Below are 20815 nucleotides of genomic sequence, written 5' to 3'. Positions count from 1 at the left end.
CTGGACACCAGACTAGACTGGTCCCTGGGCCTGGCCCAGCAGCTCCTGAGGCCATACCATCACCTCAGCGTGCTGTCAGCTACACCCACGGGGGCCGCCTTCTCGCAGGGACTGTGGAAACCAAAAGGGCCTGCCCTCTCCAGTCCCCTTTCCCTTCTCAAGTCACGTGTGAAATCGCCTGCTTGCCCCAACAGTAAATCTTTGCCTTCCCACGCATTACCTGAGAGCCAAGAATTTGGGATACTTTGTTCTTATCAATCTGTCAATTGGAAGAACCTATTTTACTAGTCTTTTAAAAGCAAGATATATGTTGGGGTTTTAATTTTTAAATAGAATCTCTTTCCATGTTCGAGTGATGGTTATTAGTTCTAGAAGCATTCCCTTGTTGTCATGACCCAGTTATGAATTCTCTTGAGTTTAGGAAAGAAAAAAGTGATGAAATTTGCATGAGACAGAATAAATATCTTATGAAGAGAGAAAGAACGCGAGGAAGATACATGATCCGAAAGGGGACAGCAGCCGTCTCAGTAGCCCAAAGGTTCGAGGAAACAGGATTTATATCCTTTGCCTGATCTTAATATGCACAGATAAGTGGAAAGGCCGTCTCCGGAGACAGCACGTGCACAGCCACACAAAACACACAATTCCTAGGGCTTCTTTTTTCTGAATGTTGGTCCATCTTACAGAACAGTGATTCCCAGACTTTCTTGAGCTTTTTAGGTTTTGTGCTCTCATTTGTTAGATGTTATGACTGTGGTCCGTTCCTCTTTAAAATGTATGTACCATATGTGTTATATGTATATATAAGTTAAAGTGACTTGAAGTTGATTTGGTCTGACATTGTCTCAAGAATCCTAGATATCGTCACTGATACCATGAGGGTCATAGAAAGAAAGCTCAGTATCACTGATCTGAGAGTAGGTTCCAGAAAGAAGGAGCTTTGGTTCCTGGTCAGTTAATCCTCAGGTGTTTGAGAAACCAAGCCAGCGGGACTTGGCGATGACAGCAAGCCACCCCAGGAAAGCAAAGTGGTCATTCTGCCCGTGTCTCAGCCTGCATTTTCATTTCCTACTCCTCTCTTCCTTTTCATTCAGATGCCCTCATGTTCCACTGGGAAGTGTTTTCGTTTGGGACCTAAAACCAGATTTATCTCTTGTTGTAGAAAGATGTCCACAGAAGCTGTGTTTTAGGGGCCTCCGTCATCTGTGGGAGGGGTTCAAATGTTCATGTATAAATATTGTATTTATGTCATTTCTAAACTCTCAAGGGAGAAATTTCAGTTCCCAGTTCACCAAAAGGTTAAAATACTAATTGACTCAATGACCACTATCCTGCAGAAAGGTAGAAATAAATAGTAAAGGTTAAATTTTGACTGGTGCTTAGATATTTCCTTGTGACATTAAAATTAACCCAAGCAGACAGCAGCACGCTAACCTGAGTCACACCTGTGAGGAATTTACCTTCTAAATTTGATTCTGTTTTTCATCTCCAGGGCCTTAATAAGAATGTGTTAATACACATGACTATTTTACAATGATAGCTCTAAATAATTTATTTTTTATTTCAAGAAAGAGAAGTACACCTTAGAAAAACAAAACCCAAGATTTTATTTTATTTTTAAAGCCATATTTTTGTGCTGGTAGCACTTAGATTGTTCCATACGTGAGATCCATAGCTGCATTTCATTACCTGGGTTTGTTCTAAAGAAGATTTATTTTTGTTCTGTGAATAATTTTTGATGGTTCTTGTACATGTACAGATATAGATACGTTTGAGGTCTTTTATTGATATTCCTACAAAGAATACAAATAAACTTTAACTTTAAACATTTCAGACTAAAGTTGCTAATGTATTTGACGTATTTACCACCTTATTTCTAGCATGTATCTGGGTGAGTAGAACACTTGGAGAAAAACCAGAAAGGAAATGTATGCAGGAACATTCTTCTGAGGTTATATTTTTTTTTCTGAAGTTAATAGTTTAACATTGAGAACGATGTGTCAGAGAATTTCCCAATTAACAAGTAAAAATTTACGTGTAGTAGGACAAATAGCTTGCATTAATATGTTATATTGTGATGATGCCCTTAGAGAGCTCCTCATTCGGAAGAACTTGAAATCTCTTTAATAGCTCGTGGCTCGGAAGGAAAGTGTCCTCCACGTCATTCGGAAGTGATGCCTCACTTAGCTTCCCAGCCAGCCCACTACTGTCCTCTCTTAATTAATTCCGTAGGTAGATTAATGGGGTTTGTGTCAGGATTTTTGTTGCTTCGTTGGGGTTTTGTGTTCTTGTTTGCTTGTCATTCTCCAGGTTACTGTCCCCAAATACTTACATCTGCTTCTGCTTACCTATTTCTTATAAAATCCAGGAAGGCCATTTTTTTTCTCTTACATAATTTTCTTGTGTGTGAGGTGCGGGTCTGAAATCCTACCATTTAGCCCTTCATATAGCTGGAGTTACTTCTAAAAGTCTGGAACAAATGTGTAGTCTAATCTACAGGAATGAAAAGACTAAAATTCAATCAAAATCCGGAGAAAATTGTATGAGAAGGAGACTCCAGATCAGTTGACGTGGGCTCTTTTTTGTTTACTTTGAAGCCAACCCATTTCAATCTGAATTGCTCATGACCTAATGTAAGCTCTAAGACTTCTTGGATCTGAAACATCAAAAAGAGAAACTGCCGTTGCTTTCTTGTGACCTCCTGGCCTAAACTGCCCACCTCTACCCTTTATGTCCAGCCATGCCCTTTATTTTTCTTAGCCCCCCTCCAGCTGCCTGCCTTCTGTCCTTAGCAGCTCCCCTCATGGGAAAGTACATAAATCAATTTGGTTAGGACACTATGGCCGCCAGCGCTCGGCCGCCACCACCACACACACCCCACGGCCCCGGGCCTGGGGAAGGGGGTGGGGGCGGGTAGTCTGATGACAAAGGGGCTAAAACAAAGGACTTACTCAGGGCTTCTCAATCCTGTTAATCAGAATCACTACCGAACTTTGAAATCAGGAAAGAGGGGGGATGCCTCTTGAGCTCCCCCACTGACCAATTAACTATATCTCTCTATAGATTGGGGTTGAGCTCTTTTTTCCGCTTCCCCAGGGGATTCTAACTTGCATTGGGGTTAACAACCACTGGTCCACAGTGAGCCCTGAACACTGTGTGTGTCTGCCACCATGTTGCTCTGTCCCTGTCCCTGTCCCTGTCCCTGGAACTGGGGTAAGTTGGCTCCAGGTGTTTCCTCGCCTTCTGTTTGGAATTTAAAATGCTGCTAAAACCAATATATATGCTCTACCTTCCCAGACAGACACACATTGTCCCCACCTTTTCCATCCTTTAAATCTGTGAGGTAGAACTTCTCTCCATTAACAGGGAATAGATACATCCTAACAAAGATGGAATTCAAAGATGTTTGACTTTGGCTTTACTCTAAAACAGAAGGAAGATGATTTCTGGTTTGGTTCCCCCCACCCACCCCCAAAAAAAGGGTCCTTGACTTTTGAAAACCTTCTACTGAGCACTGCAGTCTTATTACTTGAACTTCTACTAAAAAAATTATCCAATGTTGAATTGCATCGTTTGCACCTGTTCTTCTTTCAATAGCAAAATGCACCGAGAAATTTCTAGTTCCTCTCCCCAGTCCCCGGCAGGCCAGTGCACGTATGCACGCGTGTGTGCACACACGCACACACACTACTGTTCTTTCCAGACACTTGAGTTTGTGAGGTTTTAGAACAAGTTGCCTGGGTGCTATTTCTTTGGCCTGTGAATAAATTGCAGTAAGCTACTAGATAAATGCCAATCTGTTTTCTTGTCTGTAACATTATGATTTGGTTAGATGACCCATAAGGAACTCTCTAGCTCTGACATCTATGGTTATTATCTGGTATAACTGAAAAATGTGCCCTTTTGCCATATTCAAAAATTGGTTTGAGGCTTCTGTTGCAATATTTGGGAATAATTCTTCCTCTTCACAATGTCCTACCTTATAATCCTTTAAAAGAACAGAGGATGGTAGGGGGAGCCTAGAACAAATGTATATCCCAAACAATAATAATTGATAGTAATAGTTAATGTTTGTATTTATCAAGCACTTACTACGTGCCAATTTACTAAGCACTTTATATGGAATATTTCACTTAATCAATACCAACCATATGAGGTAGATTTTGTTGGCCCTAATTCATGAGGAAACTGATACACAGAAAGGTTAAGTTATTTGCCCAAGGTCACACAACTAATAAGTAGAAAGCCAAGACCCCAATTCAGGTCCTTCTGACTATGCTATTTTGATTTAAAAAAAAAAAAAAAAGCTCAGGAAAAAAATGTTAGACTAAGAAAAAGATCTGAAGGTCTCAGCACATGCACCAACCTGTCACCCTGAGCCAGAGTGATGGCAATGGGAACAGATGAGCTAATTTTCCAAAGCTTTTTCTCTAGGTATATTGGTTCCCACAGTATTGCCTTGCATTGTCAAAGTCATCTGACTGACCAAAATCAGAAGTGGTCTGAAGTCCCACCTCACTCAAAAATTGGTCTTTCATATCTTCTGGGTCCATCACAGCTGGGATGGTAAAATCTGCTTTCAGGATTCCAAAGAGTTGCCCTGGAAAAGAAAGTGCTATCCGGTTCGGGGGGAAATGATCCTGTTGCCATTTGGAAACTAAGTTCTTAGCAGTCAGGATTGCCCCCGGTGGATCCCGCAGATGCTCCATGGCGATTTCAGATTTCAAAAAGGAAGACGAAAGAAGCTGCCTGGCAGGAGAAGGTGCAGCCAGTGGCCGACAGGAAAGAGCCTCAGGCCGCTGTGGGGTAAGGTCGGCTCCCCTCCCACGTCCTGGCCACCTGCCGGCTGCAGGCCGCAGGCCGATGTTTTCTGTCTCGTCTGTATTTTCCTCCTTTTTAACAAATCTGTTAGGTAGATGCTCCACACCACGCTGGAAATACTCACCTCTCCCTGGACCCACATTTTGAAGGCCAGCTCTACGCCCAGAAAACCCTAAGTAGGTTCTCTGTGCCTATAAGCCAGCGCAGCCTTGGGCCTTGAGCCACCATTCTCACCACAGGAGGGACAGACAGCCTCCTGCCAGGACTGCTTTCTGTTTGCACAGCATTCTATACACAGTACCTTCGCGTAATTCCCCCAGTGGGTTCTTGCAACAAGCCGGGGCCATGCGCCGGGGAGTTGTCCCTGTCCCTCTTTTGCAGATGAGGAAGAAGAGATGGTGAATGAAGTGAGGGAGTTTGCTCCCCAGGCTTTCGCAGTAGTCAAGGAGCTAACTCCAGGCTCCTTGGCCTTGTTCCTGTTCCCGTTCCCTTCCCAACACTTCCTGCCATCTGTCATAAAAAGGTCTCAAGTGCCCTGTGCTAAGGAGTGGCTGTCCAGATTGGACGGCTCCACTGGGAAGAGTGGGACCCCGGTGACCAGAGGCAGTTACCTGGTGCAGGTGCCGTGGTGGTTTCTTTAGACGCTGGGTGTTTAGATGCGCTCAGACGCTGGGCCTGAGCGGCCGTGGCCGTGTCTCTCCTCTCGCTGCCAGTTCCTTCAGTGGCCACAGCTCCCGGAGGGAAAATGAAGGAGTCTGTCAGGAGCAAAGGGGGTCTGAGCCTGGGGCCAGCCCCCGAGCTAGAAGCCAGGCATGGGCAGCACTGGTTGCTGCAGAAACCAGCCAGTCGGGGAAGCTCAGTCCCGGCCACACCCTGACTTACTCCCACAGGCTCGCGCACCCAGCCCTCGAGTTCCTACCCCGTTCTCAGTGGCCCTGCCACCAGGATGTGTGGGGCTTGGGCAACAGTATGAGAATTCTTCCCAGCAGCAAATGTTGTCTTTCAGTAGGCCCTGCCCCCAGGGGCGCGATGCCCTTATGTTGTCTGCCAGCTTCACAGAGACCCCACTATGGCAGCCAGGGACCCCCGACATTTCCATCAAGAGGTAGCACTTCGGGGCACCTGGGTGGCTCAGTCGGTTAAGTGTCTGCCTTTGGCTCAGGTCATGATCTCAGGGTCCTGGGATAGAGCCCTGCATCGGGCTCCCTGCTCATCAGGGAGTCTGCTTCTCCCTCTGCCTCTGTCCCTCTCCCTGCTCGTTCTCTCTCTCTCTCAAATAAATAAATCTTAAAAAAAAAAATAAGAGGTAGCACTTCAAACTCAACATATTCCAAAACCAAGTGCAGCCTCCTCTCAGCAACCTCCTCTTCCCTGTGTGGCTGCCCATCTGCTGAGGCCCAGAGACCCCAGGTACCCTCAGCTGCTTCCTTACTCCCTCTCATGTTCAGTCACCAAAGTCCTGTCAGTGCCTTGCAGATGTCATTTTTTTCTTCCAAATATGGAAATAACCATATTGCTTTTGTGATATATTATTGTAAATTACTGAAATAAAAGTATCCCCTCCCCTGACCCAGGGACAACCACCGTTCACAGTTTGTTATAGAATATTCTTTACACACTCGAGTTTTTTATTTGAATGCATAAAGATCTACCTTCTCTTTAAAGGCTGCACAGTATTTCATTGAATGTACCATACCGTATTTAACCCACCTGCTTTCAGTGGACATTCGATTGCCTCCGGTTCTTCACTGTAATAACACTGCAATAAACAGCCCCGTGTGCAGAGTGCATAGGTATGTGCGCGCCTTGTACTATTGTTTCTTTTTTCTTTTTTTTTTTTTAGATTTTTATTTATTTGAAAGAGAGAGACACAGCGAAAGAGGGAACACAAGCAGGGGGAATGGGAGAAGGAGAAGCAGGCTTCCCGCCGAGCAGGGAGCCCGATGCGGGGCTCGATCCCAGGACCCCGGGATCATGACCTGAGCCGAAGGCAGACGCTCAACGACTGAGCCACTCAGGTGCCCCTATTGTTTCTTAATAAAGTCCCCAAAATAGGACATCTGTATGGGAGGGTTTGCACATCTCAGAACTGACACGCTGCCGGAAGGCTAGCACCCTACTTTGCTGTCCAGGGTCTGGGATCGCTGACTTCCCCACATTAGCACCGCATTATCACCCCTTTAAATCTTTGCCAAACTGGTAAGTAAAAATATTATTTTAAGGGGCACCTGCATGGCTCAGTCGGGTAAGCGTCCAACTTGATTTCAGCTCAGGTCATGATCTCAGAGTCTTGAGATGGAGCCCTGGGTCGGGCTCTGTGCTGGGCGTGGAACCTGCTTTAAGAGTCTCTCTCTCTCTCTCTCTCTCTCTCTCTCCCCCTCTGCCGCTGCCCCTCCCCCTTCTCAAAAAAATTATTTTAAAAATGCATCTTGCTTTTAGTTTGTATTTCTGTGATTCAATGAACAAAGCTGAGCCTTTTTAAAAATGTGTATTTCTGTTTCTTCAATTACTGTCACTTGTACACAAGGTAAAACCAATTCCCTCACCGCCCTCCTCACGCTGCCAGCCTACCCCTGGCCTCAGTCCCGCGTCCCAGCGGGTGCAACAGTCTTTGCCCCCACGTGCCCTTCCTGCCTCTTCTCTCCAAATGCCCCCCTCTCTCCCCACCCAAAGCACTGTCCTTAAAATCCAGAAACACGGAACCAGAGAACACTCATGGTCTCATCACCTGAATGTAACCACTGTTAAGGTTTTCACACATTTCCTTCCAGCATTTTCTTCCAAGCATGGGTGGTGGTTTTCTCTCGGTGGTGGTGTGAGTGTGTTCCACGGATGATGCTGAACCGTGCCTTTTTCCTTTCAGACCGATTTGCACCTCGTCCGGGTGTGAACTACAGCGCTGAGCCGTTTGCTGGCTCGCTCGATGCCTCTGACACCTCTGTGGACTGCAGGGTCCCGTCCTTCAGACTCTGCCTCTCGTTCCCTCTCCCCCCGCCACTCCCTTCCCAAATACATGGCCTCCACTCTGGCCACATCAGACTGCTCGTCATCCGCAAACCACACGCTGTCTCATCTACTTGCCTTTGCCCATGCTGTTCCCTCCGCCAGGAAGAATGTGCTAGTGTTTGCTGCCTGAAATCCTCCGTTAGCTTTCGTCCGACGGCCACCACCTTCCCAGGCAGAGTGAACAGGGGCCCTCGGGTCACACCTCTGGCTCAGCCCTTAGCGAACTGTTGTCCCTGATTAGACCAAGCTCTATTAAAAACAGGAACCGGGCCCTGCTCATGGTGGTACCCACAGTTCAGTGCCTTGTTCACACCCAGTCCTCGGGAAGTGATTGTTGAATGAAATCATCCACCAAGGTGTAAATCACTATTCAAGGCCTGGGAAAGATACAAAGAGGCGTAAGACAGCCCCTGCCCTGTGAGACTCCTCAGTCTCAATAATTCATAATCTGATCATTCGTAATCATTTATAATTAGTCAAACGAGAATGAGGCCAGCCCTGTCTACTGAGTAGGGACACAGGCAGGAGACGGAATGAGTCAGTAAACATTTCACTAGTGAATTGAGATGAGAATGGTAGTTACTGCCGATAATTGAGGGTCTGCCACGTGCCGGGCACTGGAAGGCACTTCATGACACTGGTATTTTTCTCGGCTTTAAAAATGAGGAAAACGAAGTTCTGAGAAGTTAGGAAACTTGCCTACGGCCACAGGGTAGATGGGAGAGTCAACATTCCAACCCTTGGCCGTCAGCCTCCTACAGCCAAAACCGAGGACTTCTCCCCGAGACCCCCCACCCTAAATTATTATCCGGCGAGGAGGAGCGGGCGAACAGACGCGGGCGGGCGGGCACCTGTGTCGGGCCCTGGCCAGCTCCCAGGGGTCTCCCCGGCGTGCGTCCGAAGGCTGCGGGGCACTCTCTTCAGTCCCGGGGGCGCCCCGGGGGGGGGGGGGGGGCCCCCCCCCCCGGGGGGGCCCCCCCCCCCCCCGGGGACGCGTAGACCCAGGCAGGGCTCGAAGCGGAGGCCAGAGCGGCCCCGCGGGCCCGGCCTGCAGGACAGAGAGGGTCCCCGGAGGGCCAGGCGGGCTCGGCGGCGAGCAGTTACCCGCAGGGGCCGGGTCTCTTCCTCGCGGGGCTAGGAGCCCCCAGGGCTGGGGAGCCGCGGGGCCCGCAGGGGCGGGGGGCGCGGGGGCCGAGCTCGGCGGGGCTGCGGGCGCTGGTCCCTGCGGCAGGAGCGAAGGCTGCCAAGGCCGGGGCCGCGGGCCGAGGACGCCGACGGGTGGCGCCCAGCGGCCGAGGCGGGACAAGCGGTGCGCCCCAACCGTGCCCGCCGGGTGCGTCGCGGAGTGGGGAAGCCGGCGCCGGCCTCGGCTTCCGGGCCCTGCCGCGGCCGTCCAGTTCTTCCATGCCTGGCCCTGCCCGCCGGGTCGGGTCCGGGTCAGCCAGGCAGGGGCCACGCGAGACCTTAGATGGGAAGCAGATGACAGGATCTCATCCAGTTTCTGAGCCAAATCTGACCACTGGCCCAGCCCTGGCGCTGTTGCCTTCAGGGTGAGGCCACGTTCCTTTGCAGCTCACAGAGGGTTCCCCTGCAGGACCAGGGTGTCCCCACTCAGCATTAAGCACCCCACTCCCCTTTGTGAGCAAACTCCTCCTCGTGGTCCTAAACAGGTACAGAATCACCTCCTCCAGGAAATCCAGATCATCACAGGGACTGGGACTCCCCTCCTATGTCCCCACCATGCCTGTGCCTATTCACGGAACACCAACTATTGCAGCCTTGGACTCCTTCAGAGGGGCCCCTGATTTTACTTTGTGTCCCCAGAATATAAATCCCCTAACTTCTCTGTGTCCTCAGCAAAGTCAATAATGCCTTTGTCAGATGGACGAATCTAGAACGATGCCAGGAGAACTGTTTTACCCTACTTAGCTTCAGAACTCTTGGGAAGCAAAATGAGGTAATAGCTGTGAAGATGTTTCCGGAATTTAAAAATGCTATAGGAATGCAATCACTGTCATTCCCAACATGTCCCCCCATAGTCCCACCCGCATCTTCTCTCCACCCAGAAGAGCCCAAAATCACAAGGGATTCAACAGGCACCTCTCTTGCGCTTCCCTCTCTAGATGCCAAACCTCAAAGGCCTCTGATGACTTCTGGGGAGCACCGCCCAGCATCTTCCCCTCAGTCTCCCAGGCTGGGCCTCATCACTGTGCGGGGAGCCACACAGCCTCTCTGGAGCCTCCTGGCTCTGGAGCTGCAAATTAGTGGCCCAGTTCAAGGAAGGAGGTTGATGGTGACCGAGGCCCCCTTCTCCAAACCCAGCTGGCCCTGCAGGGGGCTGGGGGGTGGGCTGGAAAATCCTCTTCAGGGAGGATCCCATGGGGCCGACCCTGTGCCACTGCCTGCAGGCGACCTCTCCACCCTACAGGCCCTGGGGACCCCAGGACCCAGCCAAGAACAGGTCCAAAGCACCCACACAGAACAGAAAACAGGGATGTACTTGGCCTGAGCGTTGGCTCCACAGTCACTTCTGAGGAGGGAGCATGAAAGGCTGGAGAGAGAGCAGCAGACTCCCGGTGCCCAATGGTGGGGTCTGCAAGGAAGGAGGGAGAGGGGTGAGGGCAGGGCTGACATGGGACAGAGCGCCCCCAGGTCTGTCTCACCTGGGGGGGGCGCTCAGCAGCCCCCATCTCAGCCACCTCCGCACTTGCATGCACCTGTGTGTGCCAATCACGGGAGGGGGCTTGCGGGGTCTTTAATCCTCACAGGAGCCCTGCAAGGGAGGAACCATCCTTCCTGCTTTACAGATAAGGATCACAGTTCTCATCAAATCCAAAACACGAATAGAAACAGCCAAGAACAGGCAAATTCAGAGAGACAGGAAGTGCATTAGCGGCTGCCAGGGCTGAGGGTGGGGGAGAATGGGGAGTGACCACTCAAGGGTAAGGAGTTCCTTTTGGGGTGATAAAAATGTCCTAAAATTAGATAGCAGTGATGTTTGCACCCCCTATAACTACTAAAACCCACTGAGTCAGACACTTCATAGGGGTGATTTTTAAGGTATGTGGACTATATCTCAATAAAGCTATTGCAAAAAATTAGGAAGGCTAGAAAGGAAAGAGGGAGGGAGGGAAAAAAAAGAAAGGAAAGAAAGGAAGGAAGGAAGGAAGGGAGGGAGGAAGAAAGCAAGCAAGCAGGAAATGGCAAAGCCGGATGCCTCCTGTTGCTGAGGACATACGATATACAGGATCCAGAAGAACCAGGCGGGCCTCTGGTTCCCATGACTTACGCTGCAGCAGTGACAAGAGCTACTATGTGCTGGGGGCTTACTCTGCCCACGTCTCTACTAGCTCCTTTATATACATTCTCATTCAGGCTCTGAAGCCATCCTTGGAGGTGGGCATTGCCAATACCATTTTGTTAAATATATTTTCCAAAAGAGGAAAAAGCAGCTCAGAGATGCCTCGCACCTTATTTCTAGCACGTGGCAGACTCTGATTCTAAAGTGCATGCTTTTCATCTCTGCATTGCTCCCAACCTACTAGCCACTGTTGCTGGCTAATGCCCTGAGACTCGATAGGGTCCATTCCATTCTTGAAAGCTCCCTCAGAATTAAAGCAAAGCCTGCTCCTGTTACCCTCGGAGTCTAGAAGCGCTTCCTTGGGTCTAACCTCAGTGTCTCCTGCTGCCAAGTAAACCCATGTCCCATCCCGTCCTAGCCACGGCGAGCCCAGGGTCGCCCTGCCCCTTGCCACGCACCGGAGAAGCAGATGAAGGGTTTCAGGGCAGAGCAGACCAGCAAATACACTCTGGGGGAGAAGCGCGCGTAGGTGCGGAGCCCCGCGCACAGTCCTGTCCCCAACTCGGGCACCTGAAGCCAGGGCGGGATGCTGGAGCCCAGGCCGCTCGACCAGCTCAGGGCCCCGGAGGCCGCGTTGAAGTAGAGGCCAACCCAGGCCTCGGTCTCGCTGGTGATGGACTTCAAGGCCTCCTCGCCCGCCTCGTCAGTCATCAGCTGCAGGTCGGCCAGGTCCGTGTGGTGCTTGTGGCAGTACCTCCGGGTCGCCTGCCACGTCACCTCCTGCGCAAGTCGCAGGAAGGTCTGTCGGCCCACCTGGACCACGGCTGCGGGCAAAGAACAGGGAGACCCCTGGCCTGAGGTCCTGGCCTCTGACAGCCCAGGCCTCGTTGCTCCCCGGGGACAGAGCTCTCTGGTCCAGCCCAGGCCCTCCCCCCGAGGCCCTGGGTGTTAGGTTTGATGAAACCCCTGATTTTACAGGACTAAATACCAGCCTGGGAGAATGGATGAGTTCTCAGGGCAGCCGCGGGGAGCAAGAAATTTAGGAAAAGCAGGGGTGAAGAGCTCTCCTTGTGGCTAAAGGCCTCATAAGTGAAGTCTAAGTCTCCATCTCGTCATCTGTGCAAGGGGGAGAACAGTATCACCTGAATGAATTTAAAGGCTTAAATGAGAACCTTGTAAACAAGTGGGTTCACACAGCGCGTGCAAATAATTAGCACTTAATTAAATGGTGGTTAAACTTTGTGGGGACGTGATGAGGAAGATAGGATAATCCTAGTTCAGAGGCAGCCTCTTTCGTGGTTTCCAGGAGCCTCTGGTGCTGCTCTCAGGAGGCTGAGGCAGAATAAAGTATGTGATATTCTTCCTATCAGGAGAGCCAGGGAGAAAAGAAGAGCCTGGTGAGGGAAGACCTGCCGGACAGGAGGCAGAGTGGACCTGTCCCCAGCGGCCCTGACTTCTGGTGGGGCTCAGACAGCCCAGGACGCCAGCCTCCCACAGCCCCTACCCGCCCACCCCCGTCTCTGCCCGAGGCTGGCCTGGGCCACCCCCCACGGCCCCCACCTGCCCTGCCCCTTGCCAGTCCTGTCTCATCACAAGCCCACACATCTGATTCTGGAAGGCGGGAAAGGATGTGCTGTGGGATCCTGAGGGATGGATTCCGGAGCCCTGCTGAAGGAAATGCCTCTATTTGCAGAACAGAGAGCCACATCCTCAGATTCAAATCGGGCTTCCCAAACTCTCTGACACACGCCTATTCATCTAAGCCCGTCAGGATTTGCCTGATGGTTCCCTAATTTTCCCTATCTAAACCGATATTTTAAAGCTACCCTCTATTAAGCAACCACTGCTGCCCAGCCCCGAGCTATGGTGTGGCATTTGTCATCCATTTAAATCCTCACTATACTCCTGAGAGGTCGATGTTATGAACCTCATTTTACAGGTGGGCAAAGGGGGGCTCGGGCTGGTGATGACTTGCCCAAACTCATGCCATATTAAACAGCAAGACGAGATTCAGCCTTGGAAGCTGGGCCATCTTCACTCTACAACTCCACATTCCAGAGCATGCGGAAAACCAACTCTACAAAGCAGATGGAGTGAGGAGTTTATATTTCCTTTGTCATGGATTCTTTACACCAGATGTGAAGAAAGTAAAAAAAAAGAAGTTCAGGGTAGTAATAATCAGAAGAGAAGTCCCCCTCACCCACTGGATGGGCCTGGGCTGGGAAGAGGTGCTCCCTCTCCCCCACCCCCAAACCACTGAGTGGGGTGGTTGGGATGCAGCCTCGGCCATTAATACCACTGTCTGGTTGGAGACCTTGAGCAAGTCACCTCCTTGTCTGAATAATAAAATAATAATAAATAATCTGCATACTCTCTCTCTCTCTCAAATAAATAAATAAAACCTTTAAAAGGTGGGGGGTGGTGTGCCTGGGTGGCTCAGTTGGGTAAGCCTCTGACTTCGGCTCAGGTCATGATCCATGATCTCAGGGTCGTGGGATGGAGTCCTACACGATCAGCAGGGGTTTGCTTCTCCCTCTCTCTCCCTCCCCCTGCTCATGCGCACGTGCATGCGCTCTCTCTCTCTCAAATCAATAAATAAAATCTTTAAAAAAATAATAATCTGAATAGTAACACTGGATTGATTCTCTCCATGGGGCCCAGCCTAGGGACAGCAGAGCCAGGGGATCCCTCAGCCAGACAAGGGGTGGGGAAGCAGAGGGGACATAGGTGGTGTGACCCCGCGGCAGGTCCAGGTAGACGAGTCAGAAGGAAGGCAGAGCTCGGTGTGTACCTAGCTTTGGAAAGGTGGTCGGACTGAGAGCAGGCTCCGTGAAGATGCGGTGACCCACAGCAGGGTCTGTAAAAGAGAAACAGACCACGCGTTATGGGGAGGGAGAGGGCTGCCCAGGATCCTCTGCAGGCACAGGAGCCACCGAGCTGAGACTGGGGAAGGGGAAGCCTAGCTCAAGGCTCATCCATTCCTATTACATTTATTTAAGAAACACATACAGAGAGAGGGAGGGTGCCCCTATTTTGTGGCAGACGCTATTCTAGGCCCTGGGAAAAGAGCAGAAATAAGAGAAGCAGGATCCTTGCTCTTGAAGAGAATATGAGAAGCAGCCAGCCTCGCAAAGTGGTAGGAAGGAATACCACGGGCAGAGCCAAGGCCAAGACCCTGAGTGGGAAGGGCCAGCGAGCATGAGAGGGGCAGAAAGCAGCCAGCAAGGCCAGGGCTGGGCATGAGGAGGAAGCCGGAAATGTCAAGCAGGCCTGGTTGGCCTCAGAAGGGATGTGATTCTAAGTGCTAAGGGGACCTACTGAATATGTTCAAGCAGAGTGACCTGATTTGCATTTTTTGGAGCTCACTCTGTGTTGAGAACTGACTGTCCCGGGAGAGCAGACCACCCCCACCTCCCCAACAGAGGCCACAGCAGTGGGCTTGGGGAGAAGGAGAGAAGTGGGTGGAGTCAGGACCTGGCTCCCTGGGGCCCAAAACACAGAGGGAGGAGGGGAGAGCCTGCACGCATGGCCCTTTCTTCGAGAGGACTCCCACCCCTGCACATTCACCACCCCTGAACATCTCTCTGCTGGCTTGGGAATCCCAAGGTCACACCTCGCCCCTGTGGGCTACATTTCAAGGCCCTGTGACAGGCACAGTGTGGTGGAGAACTGGGGACACATCAGGTTGGTGCTCCATGCCCCTATTCGAGGGCTTAGGGGGGCGAAGAGCTGGGCTGGGCTTCAGCTGACAGAGAAAAGCAGAAACTGGCACTTTTGACCAGAAAAGTACCGTCAGGTCTATAAGCATCCGCGGCTGCGAGATCCGAGCACCTTCCTAACAAGGTCAGCGGCAGGGGCTGCCGGGCCGAGAGGGGCCAGCAGGGGGCAGGATGGAGGCGCGTTGATTACCCCGGATTTCCTGCTGGGAGGCCTGAAGGGGCTGGCTCCCTTCACTCCTTCCCAGGAGCAGAGTGGCTGCTCCACGCTCCCCGCCGCGGGCGCGGGCCGGGGACGGAAAGCCAGCCCCGCGCTCGGTGAGGAGCAGGAAGAGACGGAATTCGGCTCTCACTGCTGCAGAGATGCAAGTGGACCCCCAGCCTGTCTTTTCCTTTTTTCCTCCCTTTCGTTTTCCTCGTCTCCCAAGTCCCTAATTGGCAGGAGGAGACTCGTGGAACATTCCAGATTTTACTTTCTCTCTACGCTGATTTACACCTGTCTCTCTGATGACGGAATCTCAGGAATGAGAGGAGATAGACCCTCAGGATGCAGAGAGGACTCTAGCAAAGGGGGTTAGGCTACTCGTCAGTTGTCCCGTGAAAGACTCGAGAATGTTCCCCACGCCCCCCCCCCGCCCCCCCACCGGCCCGACTTGCTCTGGAGAATGGTACTGGGAACACACCGTAGTAGCAGATGAAGGGCTTCTGTGCCGTGCACGAGGCGGCCCCCAGGCTGGGGAAAATGGAGATGGAATACAGGGTGGCACAGACCCCCTCCTTGAAGACGGGCAGCGAGCTCCACACCGGGGCCGTGAAGGTGGAGCCTCTGGACCAGCTCAGGCCCTGGATGCGCACGTCGAAGACGAGGCCGATCCACGCCTGGGTGCTGCTGGTGAGCGAGTAAAGGGTGCTCATGCCGCGCACGCTGTTCATGCTCTGCAGATCGGCCAGGTCCGTGTGGTGCGGCCGGCAGTACCGCAGGGCCTCGGACCAGCTCAGCCCCACCTCCACCCTTGAGAAGTTCTTGCCGCTGTTCATCAGCTGACGGGCTGGGACGCGAGAGGCCGTCAGCGCGTGCCCGCCCGGCCGCTCCCAGCCCTGGTCCCCAAAGAGTTTTCAGCCTCAACACAGGCAGGCTCCCCAGCCTCTTCTTTCGCACTCCACCCCGTACCGTGGGCTCTCCACTCACACGCGGTTCTGCCTCTGGGCCTTTGCACAGGCTGCCCTCTTGGCCTGGAAGGACTAGCCATTCCCCACGCCTTGCTCCCCCAGTCCCTCGCTCTCCCATGCCCTCATCTCCCCTTTCCCTTTGCCCAACAAACGGCCCCCCCCCCCCCCGCAGGCGCCCCTTCCATTTGCTGCAGTGGCTTCTGTTAGTGCTTAATAAAGCCTGAGTTTACTGAGCACTCCTGGAGCGCCTGGAGCTCATTGAATCCTTCCAACAACTCTCTAGGATAGACATTACCATGTGTGTTTTACAAATGAGGAAACCTAGTCACAGAGAGGTAAGTGACTTGGCCAGGGCCACCCAGTGGGAAGAGATGGAGGTGGGACGTAAGGACGTGGGTGGAGTTCCCAGGTCTGGGCCCTTGATCATAGCACAGCATTGCCCTGTGATAGGCGGGGCTCGTCCCTGGTGCTGTACATTAGAACCCCCTGGGGAGCTTTCCAAATACACTGATGTCCCGGTGCACCCTACACCAAGGATCTGAATTTGCTGGGATTGCATCAGAATTTTGTAAAAGCCCCCGGGGAAAGGACCTTTTTGCTTGTCTGTCTCCACCACCAGGTGCAAGCAGCTTGGGAGCAAAGACGAGCCTTATTCATCATTATATTCGCAGTGCCCAGCACACCAGAAGGACTCAATGTGTTGAAAATGAATGAATGAAGAATGAACTAATGAACAAGTCAAACCTCTCCCAGGAGCCAACCCCAAGCCCCAAAATCTCCATGTTGGCTTCCTTCCTTCCTGACTCCCTGCCCTTGTGGGTCCCCCCAGAAGTCGTCAAGGATGACTTTGCCTTGCCAGACCCTGCCTGTGTGGAGGGGTGGAGGGGCCAGGATGGTTGGGGGGGGGTCCTAGGCCTTAAGGGATCAGCCTCAAGCCAGATGCCCTAGGAGAGGAAAATAAGACTGAAGAACTGGGCATACACATGGCCAACATGGGCACGATCGGGAGGACAGGGAAAGGGCTGACGGGACACTTGCCACACGGGGTGAAGCTCCTCACACCCACCAGAGTCCAAGATGCTGCCTGTGGCTGAGAAAAGTTGGAGGATCCCTGCATCAGAGAAGGGGAACGGGAAAAAAAGAAATCACTCTTTCTTACGATGTGTGATTCACTTTGATGTTTTTTATCCTATTCTGTTTAATTTTTTAAAATCACTGACTGTGGCCCACAGTCGATTTTAGGACCCAGTGGGTCACAACTCACAGTTTGAGAAACACCGGCTAAAAACACTGTGTCCTGCTGCCTCCCAGACTCCAGCCTCCAGCGCTGAGCTCTGGGTCTGCGTCCCACCGTCCGTCTGACACACATAGATCCCCCTGCTGATGTTAGCTCTGTCCTGGGCCTCCCAGCTCACATGGGCATCCCCAGCTCCCGCCCAGGGGTCGTCGCTTGTCCCTCCCTCTCATTCTTGGCATCCAATCACACCGCAAATCCTGTCATTCCTTGGATCTGGAACCTTCTTGAACTTCCCACGTCTTTCCACTCCCACGGCCGCCCTGAGCCCAGCCACCATCCCCTCTCTGGGAGTGACAGCCCTGGCCCCAGCTGGCCTCTGCTCGTACCCCCGGCCGTCACAATAGGCCTCCCACTCCACAGGTCCTTCCGGCCCCCACCCGGGACAGCAGCTCCCTCCCACGGCCGCCAGCCTTCAGTCGGGTGGCTGCTTTCCTGGGAGGCCACCTCAGCCCCTCGCATCTGCTCCGCACACGCAGCAGGCTCCGCGCGAGGGGCCCTGGCCCAGGCTGCTCCCTGCGCCTCGGCTCCTTCTCCTGCTTTATTCTCTGCAGCCCTTCATCTCCCCCCGCAGGCCCAGCCCAAATCTCCTCGTTCAGGGAGACCTTCCCAGCCACCGGATCTGCAGAATGCCCCCCATGCCACTCCCTGCGACTCTCCCTTCTTGTCACCCTGCTTATCTCCTGCCCTGCACGGGGCACATTCTCTAATAACCTTGTTTGTTCTCTCTCCGCCACGGGTCTTTCCCCCCACGACAGGGTACGCTCGGGGAGGTCCGGGACCATTTTGGACCGGGACTTACGAGGCACTTGGTAAATACTGGCCGCTTGGACCCTGCATGAAGACACAAATGAGTGGAAGCATATGCAGCACAGCAAAGCGAGGTTCTGGGCCCGGGCCTGCGCGTTTGGGGGGAAGGGGTGAGGGGAGCCCGGCAGCCAGGGTGGCAAGCAGGGGGGAGGTGGCTGAGGCTGACAGCTGAAAAACACTGCTTTCTTTCCACTTTGTCTCCCCTTCAACCGCAAGCTCTGCGAACCTCCGGGGCAGGCGCCCTTCCTCCTGTCAGACCCGCGCCCTGGGCGCACACCGAGCCCGGCTGCCTCCCTGCCTCCATCCTGGTGACCGTGACGGGAAAGGGCAGCCTTACCTGCTGCGCAGCCGAGGGACAGTGGCCGCCCCCGGATCCGCATGGCCACGGTACAGGGCAGGCAGTGGGCGGGAGACTCCTCACCTGGCAGAGGCTACACCTGGTCTTCCTGGTCTTCCAGGGTTTTCTTTCTCACCCTCCACTCTCCTCCTCTTCCTATGAAAATGGACAGATTTTACTAAACAAATACTTCCTCGGGGCCCACTGCACGCCAGCCGCTGTGTGCGGTGCTGGGGTGGGGGGACCCAGAAGGAAGCATCCCGGTCCTGCTGGTTATAGGGACAGCAGAAGGACCCGGTAGTCAGTGAGCAGAGAGAGGCGGCGTGTGGGGACCAGGCTTTGCTGGACCGCCCTCCCCACTCAGGGCTGCAACCACAGCACCAGGGAGTGGCCTCCGGCTCCCCATTTCACAGGTGGGAAGATTGTGGCTGGAAGAAGTGAACTAACTCGCTTACAGCTACCTGGTAGGCACAGCAGCTGAAGGTCACGGGAAAGTAGGAGGTAGAGGCGATGGGCCCCCAGCAAGTCCTACTTCTGTGACGTCAGAGGTCGCCCAGCCCGGCCTGGCCTCTGGCTCCATGATTAAGCACAGACCAGAGACCAAGGCTCTTTTTCTGGAGAACCAAGAACAGCTCTCTCTCTCTCTCTCCCCGCCTTTCTCCCTCCCTCTCAACATCCTGTTTATGCTCAGAGCTCTCTCCTTCCCCTTAGGGCTAAGCTTTTGGAAACCAGAGTCTGGAAGATTCTTTGCTGCCCTCCATCCCTTCACACCCTCCCCAGAGGGAGGGGCAAACAGCCCCTCTGACTGAAAGGGCAAAGGGAGAGAGGAAAAGATCATGAATGCTTCAACGCTAACGCTCTGTCACAATATTCTCTTGTGCGGTGAAGGCCTCAGATGGCTTCCTCCGCGTGGCAGGACGCATTTGTGCCCGGGCCTCTCCCGGGACAGGAGAGAGCCTGACGGTGCGGGCCCAGACGGTGCCAGGCCTGCCGGGACCCCCGCCCCCCACCCCGGGGCAGCTCGGCCATTCACCCAGGAGTCGTCAGGTCTTGTGGTTTGAGGGCCCGGCTAGGCACCCCGGGCTGCCCCGCGCGGGCAGAGGGAGCCCCCCGGGGAAGGTCAGCAAAATCTCTCAGTAGAGAGGCGGCTCCGGTTTGTCTTAGGAGAATGTGCTTTTACTTTTCTCTTCGGCTTCCCCCTTCTACCCAGGACTGTTTGGTACCCGGACAGAGACCCTGAATCCGGAAGGAATGAGGAGGCTTCACTGGGCACAGAGGGCTGGTGATGAGGGGAGGATGACAGCCCTGCTCCCTAGGATGTGGGTTTCACCGGACTTGGGTCAGGGCAAAAGGAGCAGAGAGACAAGAAAGCAGCAGGCTTCCTAAGAGACTCAGGGACAGACCGTTGGATTGCGCAAGCCGCCGGAAGCAGAGGGGTTCGTGAAACTCCCCAGAGCTTCTTTACCCCGCTCCCTGAAGTAAGAGTGCGTTTCCGCCCGGACATGATACACCCTTCGGTGTAGGTCTAGATGACCTTCACTTTCCCACAGTCAATATATACCTTTTCTCCCAAAACAACTAGATCTGCACCCCCAAATTGGAAACCTCGTTGCCCATGCTTGCTTTATTCCTGGGACAGGATCTTAGACCCCAGAGAGCAGGCAGGTGTTCTCCTGCATAGCGAGCCACTAATCACTGTCTAGGGTCTTTGTTAGAGATGCACTTTGTGGCCACAAGGCCCCAGCCAAGAACAATGCGAGTGGGTTTCTCTAAGTCTTGATTCCTGTGAGATAATAGAAAAAATATGTATATTGGTCTGTGGCGCTTCTTGGCACAAAGCTTCTAGAACCTGTGTCATTTCTTGGGTGATAGGAGTGACTTTTGTTCTAATGAGGCGACTTAGATGGGCTCCTGGATGGCATGGGGGGAGGCTCCCCAGGAAGTGCAGGCCATGATGAGAAGTTTGGAACTGTTGGCCCCATCCCCTTCCCAGAGTTCATGATTGGTCATGCCTACGTAGTGAAAGCTCCATAAAAATCCCAAAAGGACGGGGTACAGAGAGTTTCCAGGAGGGTGAACATATGGGGATTGGGGAGAGTGGGGGGCTTGGAGGGGGCTTGGAAGCTCCGCCCTTTCCCCAGCCCTTGCCCTGTGCATCTCTTCCATCCGGCTGTTCCTGAGTTGCATCCTTTTGTGATAAACCAGTGATCTAGTAAGTCGAATGTTCCTCTTTCTGTGAGCGGCTCTCGCAAATTAACTGAACCTGAGGAGAGGTGGTGGGAACCTCCGATCTACAGCCAGTTGGTCAGAAGTACAGACCACTGCCTGGCTTTGTGGCTGTCGTCTGAAGCAGGGGCTGG

General features: G+C 52.8%; 1 protein-coding gene across 1 annotated transcript; it reads right to left on the bottom strand.

Moving 5' to 3' along the window:
- Positions 1–2521: 2521 nt before the first annotated feature.
- On the bottom strand, positions 2522–18498 carry CLEC20A (C-type lectin domain containing 20A). Its single transcript, XM_044916189.1, has 8 exons — positions 18456–18498; positions 18111–18142; positions 15528–15942; positions 13920–13985; positions 11587–11952; positions 5433–5552; positions 4515–4600; positions 2522–2656 (listed from the first exon to the last, which is right to left on the bottom strand). Exons 1-8 carry the CDS (start codon positions 18496–18498, stop codon positions 2522–2524), a joined length of 1263 nt encoding a protein of 420 aa, XP_044772124.1.
- Between the last annotated feature and the right edge of the window lie 2317 nt (positions 18499–20815).

The sequence above is a fragment of the Neomonachus schauinslandi genome, chromosome 6, assembly GCF_002201575.2.
Source record: "Neomonachus schauinslandi chromosome 6, ASM220157v2, whole genome shotgun sequence".
Taxonomy (NCBI): Eukaryota; Metazoa; Chordata; class Mammalia; order Carnivora; family Phocidae; genus Neomonachus; species Neomonachus schauinslandi.
Note: the sequence above shows the minus strand (reverse complement) of the source record. Positions and strands in the feature narration are given on the sequence as shown.

Coding starts and splice junctions, on each gene's coding strand:
- CLEC20A (XM_044916189.1), bottom strand. CDS start 18,498: ATGCGGATCCGGGGGCGGCCACTGTCCCTCGGCTGCGCAGCAG. Junction 18,143..18,455: donor GTCCCTCGGCTGCGCAGCAG/GTAAGGCTGCCC, acceptor GTCTTCATGCAG/GGTCCAAGCGGCCAGTATTT. Junction 13,986..15,527: donor GCCCTTCATCTGCTACTACG/GTGTGTTCCCAG, acceptor TCTCTTTTACAG/ACCCTGCTGTGGGTCACCGC.